The sequence below is a fragment of the Protomyctophum bolini genome (genome assembly GCF_963924005.1).
Source record: "Protomyctophum bolini genome assembly, chromosome: 2".
Taxonomy (NCBI): Eukaryota; Metazoa; Chordata; class Actinopteri; order Myctophiformes; family Myctophidae; genus Protomyctophum; species Protomyctophum bolini.
The window spans coordinates 40461220-40479301 of NC_137863.1; the positions used below are offsets into that span (position 1 = coordinate 40461220).

The following is an 18082-nucleotide window of genomic DNA, read 5'->3' on the forward strand; positions in this document are numbered from 1 at the left end:
TCATTAAATATTGATTTATTTCCACTGAATGAATGCCATTCAAATTTGCTGTTAAGGAAATGCTTAAGCATAACTTGTCCACCAAACTATGTTTTACAAAAATAAAACTGATTTGGTTCATTGTAAAGTAACACGAAAATGTATATCAGTCCCATTTTCCTCGTTACACAAAGTTCAGTTCAGCGGATATCTTTCTGCCAAGTCTCATTTGATGATGTCTTCCATCCCTGTATTTTGCTTTAGCAATTCCATGGTTAACACGTTGTTCAATTGAAGCAAAGATCACCACACTTGCTCTGGACAGAGCGACAGACGTAAAGGGTTGTAAAGTCCATTAAAGACGGCTTCTCTGTAGCCATTTCCATTCAAATATCTTCATGCAACTTAGGATGCATTTCCACAATATTGAAAAAATATTTTTTTTTACATTCACTCAAAACTGGAAAGGTTTAATTTAATAAATAGCGGCATGAACACATTTCTTAGACACAATGCAGGATGTCGCCTCTCATCTTGTCCAATAGCAATACATTTGAGACTAAAATTCACGTTTGCGAAAGTTGGAAACATGATGTAGGTCACACACAAGGGGCCGAGTTCCAATGGATGAATTATGAAACAATTTTACGACAAAGTTAATTTGGACACAGGGAAGAGACTGCTTCATAACAGAGCCTCAGTCAGGGTGAAGATACATTTCCATGAGATCCTTCACCCTTAATATAGTACTTCTAATCCCTGTTGTGATTTACTTGGAACTAAAAATACCTTACAGTTGTGTATAGAAGCTGTATAAATATAAAAGGCAGAACGTTTGAATACCACGGTTGGCATTACCAAACATTATATTTGAATCAATTTATAGAATAAATGTTTTTAATACTCAAGATGTATTATCATTAATGATTACACCAAGTATCTGCATTCTGCAATTGTTGTCTTAATCTGTTAAAATCATCCCATATTGAATACTATTCATTTCAGGGGTTTTCAAAGACTAAAGGGAAAGAAATACTGTGTCAACCAGGCGTGTTTATCTAAATTACCCAGGTTAAAATTATAACTTTCTTTGGCATTGAAGATCAAAAACGGATTACTGAGAACTTGAGAAGTATACCAACTCTAGCTGAATGCAACACCAGGTGGTATCTCAATACTAAGATCACTCTTACCAAAACCCTTAAAATCCTTGATGTGATACTGAGTTTGTCCTTGTCTGTTCAACTTCCAAAAGTGCTCAGGGGGCCGTTACGAAACTACATAGTGGTCTTGCCAATCTGCTGGTGAAACGTCAAAGTAACGGAAAATACTGTCATTTAAAGGGTTGGGTCCAAATTGTTTGTGTCGAAGCAAAAAGCAGGTCTGTCAGTGTGAAACCAAGAGAGTGCTACTGCTTTAGGGACAGGGCACAGACAGACACTCATAATGAATTAGAAGCCTGGTTGTTGAAGGCAGATTTAAAACCTGATGCAATTGAAACTGTCTCACTAGTATGTAATTGGCTGTTTGTCTTGTTGCAAGAGCAGAAACAGCACGAGGTGCAATATTAAGAGGAAAGTGTACTTTCCCAGAAGACTCCCTTGGCTTTAGTACCAGTTAAAATTTTAGTAAAGTAAATTGTGATGCATTTTTAAATAACCTAAAGGGGGAGATCTACCTCACAGTGTAACCACAAGTTAAGCCCTTAAAAATGTCCAGCCATAGTGTCCATACCATTTTAATAACACATTTATGCAGTTGTGGTTTTGCCCTGAATCATGTTAAATCAACTCCATCACACCACTAAGATTCAACTGGAAAACAAAAATAATTAAAACGAGAAACAGCAAAAACCAAATGATGGCGAGGAGCCAGTCGGAGCTCTGCACAGTCTCATCAAGTCTCTCATAAACAAACTGAGCATTAGAGAGATAGGTGGTGGCATCACAGCTCAGGAAGCACTCAAAACAGTTCTTCAAATGCTTCCGTCCTACGTTTGTTTTTGTGCACGCGTTTCATAAGCTATGATAAACCCAATATGTATGCATCCTGTGGTGAAAAAGAATGTTCAAGCTAGCGAGTGTGTATCTCACCGAGGAGGACACCCATTCCTCCATTCCTCAGGTGTCCTGGGTGTAGCAGATGGTGAACCTGTGGTACACCAGGCTGCGGTGCGGAGCCTCCAGGCAGTAGGCGATGCTCTGTTCCACCTCCTGGCAGCGACGCGAGAAGCGACAGCGGTCCCTGGCCAGCTCCTCCCAGGGACCTCGCCGGTCCTCCTCCTCGCTACAGCTGGCGAAAAACTCCTCAATGTCTTCAGAGAAGCGCACCTGCAGGGGAGGGAGGAGGGAGACAGGTAAGAAAGGCAATTGTCAATAGGAGAGGGAAGCCAGGGGAGAAACCCTTGATAGAAAAACCCTTGGTAGTTTGGATTCGAGTTCAGTGAACTAAAAAGCACTGAACCTTTTTAATCAATTGCCATTGCATTGCAACGGCAGTTGCAAGGAGTTGCATTGGTGTGGTTGACCTTAAAACTGTTTTTGTTGTAAGTTTTCTTGTGCAAGCAGTGATGACACAAAGAATGGCTTGAACATTTGGGAAATGGAGGAAGTTAGGAACCATGTCTCGATTTGACAACCCCCAAAATAACTAGGCCAGGTTTAGAGATGGGGAAAATATGACACTGATCTTTTCAAAGACACACTCCTTAGAAGTGCACACTAATGAGGATGGTGTGCAGCATCAAAGACAGTAAGACACCATTAGCTTTTACATAAAAAGCGTAATCTTTTTTGCATGAATGCCTCTCTCATTTCCTCTACCATTTTGGGTTACTGTTGCTAAGTAACATGGCATGCTCGAGTGTGGATGTGAACTATGGCGTAACTGTTTGAAGGATAATAAAATCTGCAGCAATCATTAGTCTAGTCAACCTTGGCTCACTAGTCACTTGCTTTGATTTATTTTTAGACGTTAGCCTAACTGCTGAATACAGTTCAACTTTTCTAAGCTTTAAATGGCACCATAACATACATGATGAAACTGAAAGTCATCAGTGCTACTAAACACTTCTCATGTACACTGACTGTACTCACTATGACACATGCTCCTGTCATAGGGTGGGCCTGAAAGGCTGATGACATGGATAGCCTAGCCAATAACAAATCTAATATACAGTACTGCGACCTCATTTAGGCATTTAGCTGAACCTCATCCAGACCCACTTGTTAGTCAGCAGCAGGTAGACATTCAGTCATTGTCTTTGTCAAGTCTATTCCATCACTTTTGTTACTGCATTAATATATTGTTTTCTATGTGGCCACAGACCAGTACAATACAATACAGTACATGACATACACATAGTCCTATTTGGCTATGAAAATGCTCTACATTACACCTACAGTCTTCTTCATAGGCTTTTAAAAAGTACACTACTTTCCCCAGGGAGCTTCCAAAATAAGCCTCCATCTACCACATCACAGACAACCTGGAAGTGGGACATGTTGCATAGGATTTACATCACCTCCAAGTTCCCATAGTCCCAAAACACGTGAACATAAAAACGTGCAAAGAAGAGACAACTGCAATCACAATGGATAAGCTCACATGCATGCAATGTTGTAAGAGACTATCATCACTTCCTCCTCATTTAGCTACATATTTACATCTCCTCGGCATTGTAAGATTTAACTGAACACCTCAAGGAAATGGACATGCCATAAAATGAAATATATTTTTACAAGATGCGTGATGTGCAGATGTGGTTGGTTATGACTTGGGTGTGTTCTATTCATTCTCACATGTACAACACCACAAGCAGACAATCACCGTCTATATAGGAGAATAGGACCCACATTCACATGATGGAGATAGAACAGAGAAAGACCACATTCTTTGAGAAGTCACGGCCAGGTTGAAACAACACAATAAAGTTGCATTACAATAATAGTATATTACATCAGTAGGAGAGGACAGGAGCAATGTAATGTTCCTCCATTTGAATAAACCTAAACCAAAACCAAGTGTGAGCTTGTGATTGTCTTGCCTTTTTGGACAAGGCTGGCCACAGTGATCAACCCTAAGATGCACCATGGGAATTCTCTACTATTTATTTTATTTGATGAATTGCATCATTTTCGCATTTTTTTGCCTTCGCTCCTGTGACTGGGAAGACACGATGTCAGGTCCAATCATACTATTTGGGGATGTGAAATAATGATCGATTAATGCATTAGTTAATTTAAATGTTTTGATAAGCTTATTGTTCAATTAACCGGTTAGTTGATAAGCAGTGTTCTTGTAAAGATTCTGAGAATCTTAATTTCCCTCAATGTCTAACATACAAATCTACATTTTGCCGATATACAGAAATAACAAGGCATATTATATTCCTTCCTTATTAATCAAATATTTATTTGACCATTGACGATACAGGGCCAGGCAATGGCATCTTTGTATGTGCGTGCGCACACGCAGAGAGCATTACATTCACAGAAAGCCACCCGATGATAGAACCACATCATTTACGATTAATTTACAACTAACGGCGATTAATCGATTAACTATTTAAAATCCCTAAAACCATTTCATCACACCTGCTATAAATGCAGTTCTCAGCAAAAACAGTGACACACAGACTATACAATACACATTTTATCTGGTATGTCTTGGAATAAACAGTCTCAATAACCATAAAGTGAGGATATGGACTGAACGAATCAATGAATGAATGAAAGAAAGAGAGATAGATTGTGTGAGTGCAGAAAACAGGTGTAGTGACAGACAGCTTTACCTTTTTGATGGTGCCAAAGCAAGGCGTGGCGGTTGTAGGAGCAGCAACGGCGCTGACAACAGGTTCAGAGAAGCCACTGTCCAGCCTCTCCTCTGCATCCTCCTCCCGGTAGTGGAGCACCTGCACCACTGCTGATGCTGCTGCTGCGTGGCAGGGGGAGCGAGGACGAGTCCGGGAGACCTTCTTCCCCTGACCGCCTGCTTTACGAGGCTCTCGCGTCCTGAGCGGGCCCTGGAAACTGAAGGGGCTGTAGGGGTCAGAAAGGGAGCTGAACGAGTTCCACAGGCGCAGGCTCTCCGCTTCGTCCACCTCACTGGCCGAGGTGGAGTCGTCCCAGCTGTCGTTGTCCCCGGAGGCAGGCGGGGAGGCGGGGGATGTGGAGAGAGGTGAAGGGTTATGGTTAGGGGGCGAGCCTGGGGAGGACTGTGGGGAGCAGGGTGAGGCTGCAAAGGAGGAGGAGGAGGAGGTGGCGGTGGCAGGGTTGGGGATGGTCCTTGGGGTGGTGATTTGGGCGGTGAAGTTGTGAGGGTTGTACGGGTCCCGGCTTTGGCACAGGGAGTTCCACAGGCGTGTTGCTTCTGAGGTTTCGTTGTCAGAGTTCTCGTCGTCTTCTTCGTCGTTTTCCGAGTCAGAGTGTTCCGACGAGCCCTCGCTATCAAAGCCGTCGTCATCACCGCTGTCAAACTCACTGTCTGACTGGCTGACATCATCATCATCGCTGCAGGGGCTGCCCATTATGTAAGCGATAGACTTGTTTTGGCAGGAGGGAGGGCTAAGAGGCATGGCAGCAGCAGATGGACCCTCCTCGATGGGTGTTTCTCCTTCATCATCATCATCTGACTCGCTGATATCAGAATCATCCTCTTCCTCACCATCCTCTTCCTCTCCCTCCATCTCCCTGGAACTTAGAGACTCTGCTTCCTCCTTGGCCTCAGAACTCCTGCCCTCTGTTTCTTTATCTGTCACCGGCCTGTCAGTCACCTGCCGTGGTTCCTCTTCACACGGGGCTTTTACCATGTAAAGTTGGCAGATGATGTGTTCCTCTTCCAGGCTGGAATAGCCATTGTCTTGGTCTGGGGTGAGAACTACCACCTCACTGCAAGCAGCTTCAGTTGCTTCAGTATCAAGAATGCCACTGACATTAATGCTGGGCTGGTGTTGTAGTGTAAGCCTCTCTGAACTCTGGAGAGATTCTGGTGGGGATGTTTGAAGGCCGTCATTGTCCATAGGCTGCCCTTTGTCACCGTTTTGTCCAGCGCTTTCCCCTGGCATTGATTGCCTGTTAGTGAGCTGTACAGACAGCTCGGTTGGCTTGGCAACAGCAGCTTTTGTACCACCCTCCTGTTGTGAACAGTGCTTGCTTGTTAACGGAACCCCTTTGCCCCATGATACATTTGACAGCAAACTCTGAGGGCCTTCTTCGTTTCCCCAAAACCCACCCCACCAGTTCCTAGTACTCCCCGCGTTCTTCAGCGGTGAACCAGCGTCGTCTGTGTACCAGTTCCTCCCGCCGAGCACATGACCTGCTCCTTCGGTATGCGTTATGTCCTGAGTTGATGATGGTGAACTCAAAAATGCATGAGTGAGAACACTCCTGGCGGTTGCCGCCAGATAACCTGTATGAGTTTCTTGTCTAATGTTCATTTCTATTTCAGCAGCAGTGTGGATCCCCAATTCCTGAAGGGAACCCGCGGTGATCCAACTCAAGGTGGTTTCACCGCCGGCGGTCTGGATGAGGCCGGCAGGGCCACTATGCTCGCAGCGCAGGTACGACAGGTGGGGGGTCGAATGCTGCGCCCCGGGCATCAGTTCGTCCAGTTGTCCTAAAAACGCTCTTTGGTCATCAACTAAGTTGTGTCTGAAATCCTCACTGGCCCACCCTGTTGCACTGTCTGGCAGAGCACGATTCCGAGGTGGCCCCGGTAAGTACTTCTGCAGGAATGACAGCGCAGGCCTCGAGAACATGCTCATCCACGACCTGTCCTGGCTCTCTCGCCCCAGAGAGGCCATCCCATGTCGGGTGGGAGACGCGGCCGGGGCCGGTCTCACGGAAATACCTTCCTCACCACTCATATTCTTGCATATTTTGCACAAAGAAATATAAATAAATCGATATATGTATATATATTTTCTTATAGTGATATATCAACTAGCGTAACTAAATGTGGCGTTTTAATACCGGTAGTCAAGTTAGCAAGCTAACCAATGCTAACAGCTGTCAAAAAACAGTACCTTTCTGGCAGCTGCAGAACTGCAACTAAAACGCGATTCCAGTGAATTCCAAACGCTGTCCATTTTGACCACCCATGTTAGTTAACGTCCACTGTCCGTCATGTCCGCTCTCTAGACGAAGACATGGCGGTTACCTCTGCTAGAAGACATCCAGTGAATATGCGCGTCCATGTCGTTGTTAGGACTCGAACCGGGAATGATGTTCGGCCGAGAAGAATGGTGGTTGGAGTACTTCTTCTTTAGCTTCGTGCAAGTGGAAGAAACGGCGGCGGCGGGGCGAGGAGAACAGTGAACGTCGCTTGACAGGTTGCAGCATAAAGAGACCTCCACTTCAGACGGAGAAAGACAGCAGGCCATTGTGTCGTCTTCGGTCTTTTTCTGGCTTGACGAGGACGCCGGGTCTGTGGCTCCCTACCTACGCTCGCATTCAACCAGCTGCTAAATGCTAATGCTAACGGCGGGCCGTTGGAGGAAGTTGAAGCACCGAAAAATAGCGTCGTCGTCGCGGATGGACAAACAAACGAAGATTCAAATATATTCTAAACAAGACTCGTTTAAAAAAAAACAAGTTTTACCGTCTATAATTCGGTCGCAGATAAACTATCGAGCAAGCTGTGTCTGTATGTGTCGTTTTTCTCGTGTCTTTTCCTTGTATGGTGGGTTTGCCTCGCTTTTCAGTTGGGATATACTACGTAGGAGAGGATTTCATCAGACACTTTAGGGGCCGTCGCTAAATCGTCGTCGAGATGACAAAACGGCCCAGGGACCGTCGCTATTTTGCGACTTCACTTGAAGCGTGTGCTGGTCAAAGGAAACGCATGTGAGCCAAGGCACCGTGCTGGACTGGTTACGTAACGGCAGTGAAATGTGCCACCCGGCACCCCCCCACCATATGCTTATCATCACGTCCTTTCTCACATTTTACACATCTGACTGCAGATGGCTGTACGCACACACTGACAATTCACATGCATTTACACAACAAGATGTATGGTTGTGCATGTTAAAACATACACATTTTATTTATTCTGAAGAAGACATTCCCGGCCCGCGGTCCCCTACATGCTTTCATCTCCACTCTGTTTCTGTGCCCGTAATATTGCAGTATTAATAGGCCAGCAGCAATGCAGATGAAACACAGCAGGGGATCATCTGTAACTAACCCCCCTCCCCCACACCATAGAGTTATAAAGGAGCCCCACATTCACAGGCATGGAAAGTTAAGTAATAATGAATGCTTTGCAGTTAAATTAAAACATGATGAGATTATTATTAGTATTAATTTGTATTTCTGATAATTACATTGAACACAACGCAGTGACTCAATGTTGAGAGCTTTATCAAAATAAAGAATTCTATTATGCAAAAGATATATTGATCGGGTTAGTTGAGGACTCTAGTTTCATGTAGTAGTCAATACCGGTAGGCTTATATGAATATGTGCTTTATCATTTGCCAACTGCATGGAGATCAATCATAATACTGTTTTAGTGACTTTTTTTGTGTGTGCAGTTCTATGGGACAAGCCAATGCCTGCCATGCACGCACTCATAAAGTAGGCCTATGCATAATATATTATGTCCTCATTCTGTGACTGCAGCACCCGGCCCTCATTAATTAAAAATTCATAAGATCAACATTTCCAGTTCTCTCCCTGAAAAAGGAGCACATCACAGCATAGCTTCCCCTCTTATAAAATCTTCTCTCACTCTACCATGTTCAAAAACAGTGGCACTTTGTTCTAAAAGTCTTTTAGTCAATCTCTCCCAAATGCCAGCCCAGTACCATCCCTGGCAGTAGGTAAAGGTTCAAGTTACTTGTTGACTTGTAAGCCTGTTGACTAAAATAGGGACTGTGTGCACTGTGCACAGTGACAGTCAATGGCAGCAGCATTTCTGACCGTGTGACATGTGAAACATACAATAGGTGAATTCCTTGAAAAAGAATACTTGATAAGGCACTTGCATTTACCCAACTATATTCAGTTTACCCAAGATTATTATTGCAGCATTTTATCTTGTTGCATTGCACAAGTGTGCAATGCTTATATATGTTTGTTTCCAAGGCAATGTGACCCCTCACCCACCCACTCACTCACTCATGTATACATTTTCACTGTCAAATTAATATTTAATAAAGTGGATTCATAATACAAATAAACATCAATGACATTAGATAGAACAGACAGGGGAAAAAATAGAACAAAAAATTGCGAAAAAAGAAGAATAGCAGAACATTCATGCACACGAAACTTAACATTATTCGTGTGGTGAGTATCTCACCACACCCAATTCAGTCGTTTTTGCTCGTGTAAAGAGTTGTGATTACATCAGTTGCCATTAATTATAAAACACGCTCCCCCACTTTTAGGCATTTCCATTTCCATCGTCTCTGTCCATTCGGAACATGGAAAAACCAGCTGGTGATGTTACTGGTGACATTACTAATGCATGGGTTTAGTTTCCCAGGTTGAAATTATGCACTCAAAACAACATGACAGTATATACGCAGTCATTTCACAGCACCATGTCTTCAGGATGGAAATGCTTCCTTCCATGCACCAGCTTCACTATGTGGAAGAGTGCTGAAGAACTCTGGCCACATGGCACTATATAGGCCTGTCAGATGTATTATTACATAATCACCTGCACACACAATCTGATCTGTAGCTGTGTACCCGATGTGGGCAACTGGGCATATGTTGTTACATTGGTACATTCCAACGTGCAGTATACACTTAAAACTTATTTCTTGTACTTTAATATTGCAAATAGGTGAAACCAGCTGAAAGGTAATACAATGACTGTTGGATAATTCTCATGTGCATAACTATTAGCAAACATCAGACAGTAAATGCTGTCTTCATCTGTAGACTAACTTTGAATGTACATGTTTTTACCTTTAATTTTGTTGGCCTAATTCTTTAGTTTAGTAAAGTTATTTTTCCTATCATATCTTTTACTGCCTCTTATTTGGCAGCAGAGATTTCCCGGAATACTGTAGGTTTCACATTGTTTCACACTGTGCTACAATAAGACACACTCTTCATTTCGATTCAAGTTTATTTTGTTATTTAGTGCAAATTATATTACAAAACATGTTCAAAAATTAAAGTTGCACAATACAGCCTTTGTAATCTAAATAAAAAGTGAGCGTAAAACTGAAAAGTGAATTGGAGAAAATCAAATCACATTAAATGATATTTCTCAGTCTTATTTACAGTAATACAAGATCCAGTTCATTTTGAACTTACATTCTGTCCCCTATTTCCCAGTGTGTCGTAGGAGTCAGGGATTGAAATCCCTTGAGGTCACTCATCTAGAGGCCCTCCGGCCTGCCGTTTCTTAACCCATGGGGTCATGACCCAAAAGTGGATTGTGAGACACTCTCACTGAGTAAAAGACTAAAGAGCAACAACTCAGACAAAAAAAATAATGTGTTTACATATTGGCTTGTGATTTTCACAACATGACTTTCTTTTATTTCTCTCTCTCTCTCTCTCTCTCTCTCGAACCACTGAGGTTTCCGTCTGTTCCTTCTGAGGTCCGTAAAAAATAAGCCATGATTACGTACCCAGCACCTAATCCCTCGGTTATTTAAACTATTAATACAAAATAGTTAACAACCCGTTAAGTTGCCGTACGTACTACACAAGTGGTTCTCAAGTGGTTTCACACAGGTTGTGGTTTTCAACTTGTTTTTGTGGGGACCAATATTTAGCATTTGGCCATTTTGTGCCGTAACATCAATTAACCATTTGTCAGTCCTGAAACACTGATACCGAAATATTAAACTCAGAATCATCATACAATAAGAATATTCCTGGCAGATGCCAAACTCTCATTTGAACATGTTAGCCAGTGTAGAATGTAGACAGCATATTTTGGCCTGTTCGGGAGGTCCTCGAGGCACGTCCCACTGGGAGGAAACCCAAGGCGCAGTTGGAGGAAACACATTTGACTCACTGGCCTTGGAACGTCTCGGGATCCCCCAGGAGGAAATCACTTGAGAGGGAAGTCTGGAGCTCTCTGGTGGAGCTGTTGCCCCCGCGACCCGAATACGGATAAGCGGTTGAAGATGGATGGACATTAAACTTTAAAACTATGGATGGACATTAAACATTAAAACTATCTGAAATCGTGCCTTGAGGCCAAATTCAAACCAGTTGTAAAAACGGGTCACAGCATGGTTACGGTTATGCACAAGTTAAGATCTACCTTTCATTAATTTCCAACTTATAATCATTATGCTGTAAGTTCAAAATGCGTAACAAAATTAACCGAAAAGAGGGGTCAACTGATATAAAAGCACCTCAGTATGCAGTTTCAGGGTTTGTGAATCATTAAATGAGTCTCTTTGTTCCTCATTCTGCCCCACCTCTCTCTGTATACACATGCACACACGCAAACACACAGGAGCACAAATGCAAAGAAAAACCTCACTCAATTAAACTTTTCAGTTGTTAATACTCTCCCTATATGAAAAATATTCTACATCTTTGTCAGTTCATGTACAGCACATTTTGAAATGTTAAATTCCACGAAGAGGAGCGGCGCAATCTGTGTGCCCAGGTGGGTTTCTATCCCTTGCTTAAATCGCTAAAGAAGCAAACACTTTACACGATTTAAAGACGAGACTGAGCTACTCAAAGATAACAAATAGTGCAGACAGGCTGTTTTACTGTATATGTACAGAAAAGGCCTTATTACTCCTCTGTCCGGCTAGCATTCTTCAGTTAGGAAACTTCACGACAGGGCCCATGGGTGTTTTATGGCACCTATTTTCACTCACTTCTCCTAGGGTAAAAAATACCTTGTAGGCATTTTGTGACACAGTTGAGCGCTATATATTACAGATGAACTACGACCACAGCATAGATGACAAGAGCAGAGTAAGCGAGGGAATATTACAATTGTAGCCAAGTCATTCCATACCATAGGCAGGTTAATAGGTGGGTATGTCACTACCCTACAACAGTATGAAAAGAGCCATACCTTCACTTTCTCAATTCTGAAAGACCGAACCCATGACAATATCCACGTGTCCCTAATATCTACATTCAAAACATCCGAGTAATACACAGAAAAGATAATTAGGAAAAAAAAAATCATAGACTTGCGCCAAATCAAGCTCAAAATTAAGACGCATCAGCATCCAAATAAGGAATTAGGTATTTAAAAAAAAAGAAATAACTTAAAAAGAAATAAGATGACTCCCTAAGGCAGGAGGCAGTGGGGCGGGGCTAGCCCGTTATTTCGTAAACCGTCCTTTCTTCTCGATGGGCCGCATGGTCACGTGGGTCGTGGGTCAGCACAGCAAGGCTTTTCAACGGCAATGAAGTCTAAAGAAATAGTTCCTTTCAAAACGCATGTCCATCCATTAGGAGTATAGTCTCCTCCCGTGGTCACTCGTAGGGTTAATCACTCGTTGGGCTGGGCTGGAGTGGGACGTCTGTCAAGCCGTCCATCTTCATCCACTGGTAAAACTCCAGAGAGATGGACACACGCACACATGTGCACACACACACACACACTTTTTTACTGTAGGTCCCACTTAGGAAAGAGATCCATCATGCACCCCCACTGGGGGAAATAAGTCTAGTACTATAGACTGGAGAACTGTGGCTGTCTCTCTCCCCCACGCACACACACACGCACGCGCACGCACGCGCACGCGCACGCGCACACACACACACACACACACACACACACACACACACACACACACACACACACACACACACACACACAGCTGTTCCACGACGCCGCTCAGCGGGCAGACTCTGCGCCCGCCGTGCCCAGCTGGTGCCAGTCGACCCAGTGTTGGCCGGGCACGAGCTTCTTCAGCGGGATGAAGGTCTCTCCCAGCTGGGTGTTCTCCCAGAACGGCCCGTCGCCCAGCACCCGCAGATGGATCACCCTCTGCTCCAGGTCCCCGCGAGGGATGCGGTCGTACACCAACTGAACACGGAACACGGAAAAATGTCTTGTCGATTTACTCTTTCGATTATATATATATATATTTATAACACCCATCCACACATCTTTATGCGTCACAGAACATGGCAGAGTAAACTGATTCTGTGGTATCTAAAGATATATATTTTTTTCTTCCCCTTTAAATACAGTATATATATTCCCTTTTACTTATTTTTTCTTCTTTTGAGTGTGTGTGTGTGTGTGTGTGTGTGTGTGTGTGTGTGTGTGTGAGTGGCGGTGGCGGCTGGGCAACAGGCCAGCAGTGTCAGTGTAGGATTTCGACAGACTGTCTTAGGAGTGGAGGAGCTGTGACTAGTGTCCTCCTGACAGTCGGCTGACTGAGTGACGTTAACATGCATGACTGACTGTGTGTGTGTGTGTGTGTGTGTGTGTGTGTGTGTGTGTGTGTGTGTGTGTGTGTGTGCCCCGCCTGGACGCACGTCGCACGCAGTCCAGAGCAAAGTCCCATACGTGCACAACGTCACAAAGACTTGACAAAGTGGGCGTTTGTGTCCCGAGTTTTACTACGTGGTGGCACACCGGTGTCGTGTCCAGGAAATTTTTGGTACGTGACACGGCCCCTACAATGAAGTATAAATCAGCCTGTCACTATAATGACATTGTCGTCTAATCGCAATTATTTGAGATAATCACATTCTTTTAGCTAAGCTTTTTCTTTGTACAGAAAAAAAAATTGATTTTGTATATGTTTTAGATTTAAGTTATTTTGTCATACAGCTGTATCTGCCCTGTGCAGTTTGTGATTATGAAGGGTAAAAGGCAAACAAAAATACAAATTGCAACGTTCAAATGTTCAATGCAAAAAAAAACCCACACAATTAAAGCATTATTATTTGTGTGACAATTAACCGTCAACTTAAATGTTGGAGTTTACCATCTCGTTGTAAGTGGGGTTGCAGGTGCGGCGTGCAGCCTTGGTCTTCCTCTTGCCAGTCTTCTGGGGGTCAGGGAGGAGGTACAGCTTCACGTAAGGGTCTGGGTCTGTCCCATCCTGAAGGGGATGCTGGGGTACGGAGCACACATAGGCCCGTCACTATCTTTACATAATCATAATCTAATCGCAGTTATTTTGTCATAATCGTTTCGATCTTGAAACATGTTCATACATTTAAAAAAAGCAGATTTGCGCACGCACGCACGCACAAATATAACATTCTATTCTATAAACATTAATTTGCATTGAATGAAGCACAAACACACACACTGACCAGGCCTCGTATGTGCATAACCATGATGAAGAGTTTGTCACTCTTGTAGGAGATGGACAGCTTAACCTCCCCCGCCACTGTCCCCGCCACTGGAGCCCAGGAGGACAGCTCAACTGGACAAACAACACACACACACACACACACACACACACACACACACACACACACACACACACACACACACACACACACACACACGGTTGTTTGTGAGATTAAAGCTGACATTCTACAAAATGATGTATTTGTGTTTCTGTGTTTGGACTGACATTCTCTAGGCAAATGTTTTTCAGTTCACTGAAACTGGATTGGTGTCACAATAAAATGTATTAATTCCGAATGAATCAAGTCAAATTCTTATTTATTATGCCTGAAAGGGTATTTTGATTGGCGGAAAAAATGTCAAAACTGTGTGTGGTGTATACAGTACGAAAAATGTCACGCTTATTAGACAAATCTATTCTGGTAACTTAGGTCAACAATCTCTTGCAGATTGCGTCGGGAACATGATGGACTTTGCACTTCTCATGTGTGTGTGTGAGTGACTGTGTGTGTGTGTGTGTGTGTGTGTGTGTGTGGAGCACTTTGACCATGCGATGCATTTTGTTTCATGTGTACAGTTCGCCCTCTTAACGGAAGCACAGTGACACACAGTGACAACGTACTCGACCCCAGTACGTGAGTGGAATAGACACTCCAGGTCAAATGTCAAATGTCAACTTACTCGAGTTAAGTACTGGAGCACTTGCCTTAAACATGCATACAAATTACGTACATAAGTGCATTTTCGAAGTACAATAGAATATATTACGAAGTACGATATAAATTCTAAGATTTTCCATAAATCTTTAAAAATATAAAGAATAGAGTGAAAACAGAAGATCGGCTAGTGTGTGTGTGTGTGTGTGTGTGTGTGTGCGTGTGTGCGTGTGTGTACCAGCAGGTTTGTTCTGTAGAGAGTTGACCACTGTCGCTGATCTCTCGTCTCTTTGCAGAGGAGCAAAGAAAGTGTAGATGAGGTCGCACTGTAGAGAGAGAGAGAGAGAGAGAGAGAGAGAGAGAGAGAGAGATCTGATTAGAGTCTGTAACAACTGATTTTCTGATCCATTATGGTGTGGATCGGCAGATATATGGATATGGTAACATATTCCATTGCAGAATTATTTGTATCATTAAACGTAATTACAAGCTCACAATGTTGCGAGCTTGCAGATCGCCTACTTCTGCCTCGTGACACCATCATGATGACGAAGCATAAAACAGGGCTTGAGTCGTTAAATTATTAACATCTGAGATATGTTAATTATTAAATAGTGGAGGAAATGAAAATGGACTATGATGCTGCATTCATAAATGGAAGCATGCAGAATGCTAAATGTGTACAGTGATGCTGTAGCAGTGTCTTGCCAGGGCAAAATAGCTCAGGGGTTAGATCATACATGGGTAACTGGCGACCCGGCCCCCACCTTCACTTCTAAATTAGTAGCTTTAGAATTAAAATGTTATTGTCTTTTTTTATGTCCAATTTAGTTCATAAAGTTAACATAACTACAATTAAAGGCATTTGAAATTAATTAAAAATGTTACTTTTCAGGATTCCAATTCAAAAATAGCAAAAAACTATTCAGGAATTCAATTCAAATAATGGCAAAAATAGCTGATCTACAAGCTCAAAACGCATCGCAGTGTGACAAGTTTTTAGCTTGTGGATCGTCTATTTTCACCTCTTGTGACATGCCCAGAAGAGGGACGCCAGATGTAAGTGACGTGTCTTTTACAAGGTTTCCACCGGTTGGTTCCCAATGGGAACCGGTTTAGTTATTCTGGGTTCTTCCCACCAATTGTGAAGCTCTGGCTCATGGACTAAGAACCAAAAATAACTGAACCGGTTCCCATTTGGAACCAACCGGTGGAAAGGGGGTCCAAGTGGGAGGACACAGATACAATCCTGAGTCCGACACTTAATATGTTCCTCCAAATGAGAGCCTAAGTTTAAGCATGAGCTGCAATCTTACAGACCGTTTTAAAGTAGACTATACCATAAATGCTGTGTTCTTCATGTCTGCACGTTAATAGCTGAAAGAACTGCCATTACATTTACCAGTCCAGAGGCCTGATACAGTAGAGCATATTATGCTCTCCCCACCCTGTGTATGTGTGTGTGCGTGTGTGTGTGTGTGTGTGTGTGTGCGCGCGCGCAAGCTTCTGTGTGCATTGCATAGAGAGATACGTGCCTTCAGTGCAGGGAGGGGCTGATTTCTAAGAAACCAGTGAGTCAAACTGAAACCACACACACACACACACACACACGCGCGCGCACACACACACACACACACACACACACACACACACACACACACACACACACACCTGAGCGACGTCGGGAGCAGCGTGGACCAGATGCCAGACGTAACCGTTCAGCTCGTCTTTCCTCCTGTCCGCCATGGCCTCTCCGCGCAGGCGGCCAATCACAAAGCGGCTGGGGAAGCTGCACGAGGACACCGATAGGGCAGGGATCAGAACACCGTGATCACACGATGACATTCGTAACGTATACAAAGATACGTTTGTTTCACAGGATCAAGCTGTGCTCCAGACATTAACCCATTTTGACCTGAGATCAGATTCTAAAAATGTCTGCTTGAAAATGACAGTGTTCTGAAAAAGCTATGTTTCCATGTCAGTCGTTCTTCGATTTTTCAAAAATAGCTAAAGCATAACATAAAGCTAACACCAAAAGGGGTTCTAAAACAGTGGTTCTCAAAGTAAGGTCCAGAGACCCCCTGGGGTCCCTGAAAAGGTTCCCTTGCTAAATGATTGAGAGTTCTATCAACTCTTGATTTAACTCTCAAAGTCATGGAAGTCTGTGGCCAAACGGGGGTTCTCAAGAAAGTTTGAGAGCCACTATTTTCTTTTTTTTTAAATCTATTTAAAAATGTAAAATATTAAAAAAAGAATCTAAGAAATTCCATAAATTATATGAAAAAAAGAAAGACTTTTAAGAACTAGTGAAAATAACAACTGGGAGGGTTCCTGGGAGACATTTAAGATCTCTCGTTTGGGTCTCAAGCTAAACAGTTTGGGAACAATTTAGGCATTTAGTCCTCTTAATCCAAAGCGACTTGCAGTATAAGCAAGAACAAGTACAATACATGGTAATACATCAAATAAATGCATATAAATACAGTCATCAAGGATCATAAGCAAGCTAAGAACCTAACATCCGACTAGCAGTAGAATATCTGTACAATTAAACATGTGTGTATGACATACAGTCATACAGTCACAGTATGTGTCCGTGGGTGAATAATGTATGCTATCTGTATGCGAATATGTGAGTGTGTGTGTGCGTCCGTGCGTGCGTGCATGTGTGTTTGTTTGTGTGTGTGTGCGCGTGCGTGCGTGTACCTGGGTAGTTTGGAGGAGGGGAAGATGAGGCGTAGTTTACTGTGCAGTTCCTGGAACTCTTCAAAGGTTCTCTGTACCAACGCTGCCCCCTGCTGGCTTTCTCTCTCCACCTTCACTACAAACGCCTGGAGAAGTCAAAAGAGGCTCTTTAGAAGTGCACAAATATAGCCTGGTGTTCCAGCCTGATTGTCTGTGTTCCGCAGATCTGAAAATGTCACTGTGCTCACCGCTGAGAAGTGACATTTCAGACTGGAAACAGGCTGGAACCCAGACTAGCACAAATACATTATTTATAACTGTGAAATATCTATCATTGTATCAGAGCAAATCAATAATAAATGTCTTTGTCTAGTCACAGCTTTGAGCCATATACTGTACATAAACATCCACCATGGCCATTGTTGGCTGTATTTTCAGATTTTGTATTTACAGTATATATACATTCTCTAATATTGAAAACATCAGCG

General features: G+C 43.1%; 2 protein-coding genes across 3 annotated transcripts in view; both read right to left on the minus strand.

The window, feature by feature from the left end:
* ppp1r15b (protein phosphatase 1, regulatory subunit 15B) lies at window positions 1-7718 on the minus strand. Its single transcript, XM_080785444.1, has 2 exons — window positions 4772-7718; window positions 1-2309 (listed from the first exon to the last, which is right to left on the minus strand). The coding sequence occupies exons 1-2, from the start codon at window positions 6842-6844 to the stop codon at window positions 2100-2102; spliced, it is 2283 nt and encodes a 760-aa protein (XP_080641570.1). The 5' UTR covers window positions 6845-7718; the 3' UTR covers window positions 1-2099.
* Window positions 7719-10047: 2329 nt separating this feature from the next.
* The window catches only part of pik3c2b (phosphatidylinositol-4-phosphate 3-kinase, catalytic subunit type 2 beta), a 75304-nt gene continuing 67269 nt past the window's right edge, over window positions 10048-18082 (minus strand). For both annotated transcript variants that reach the window (XM_080788744.1, XM_080788743.1), the window contains exons 28-33: window positions 17616-17740; window positions 16578-16695; window positions 15145-15232; window positions 14211-14323; window positions 13877-14005; window positions 10048-12963 (exon numbers count right to left, since the gene is read on the minus strand). In XM_080788744.1, the coding sequence (XP_080644870.1) occupies window positions 12772-12963; window positions 13877-14005; window positions 14211-14323; window positions 15145-15232; window positions 16578-16695; window positions 17616-17740 (765 nt within the window). In that variant the 3' untranslated portion in view covers window positions 10048-12771. The remainder of the gene's footprint in view (window positions 12964-13876; window positions 14006-14210; window positions 14324-15144; window positions 15233-16577; window positions 16696-17615; window positions 17741-18082) is intronic.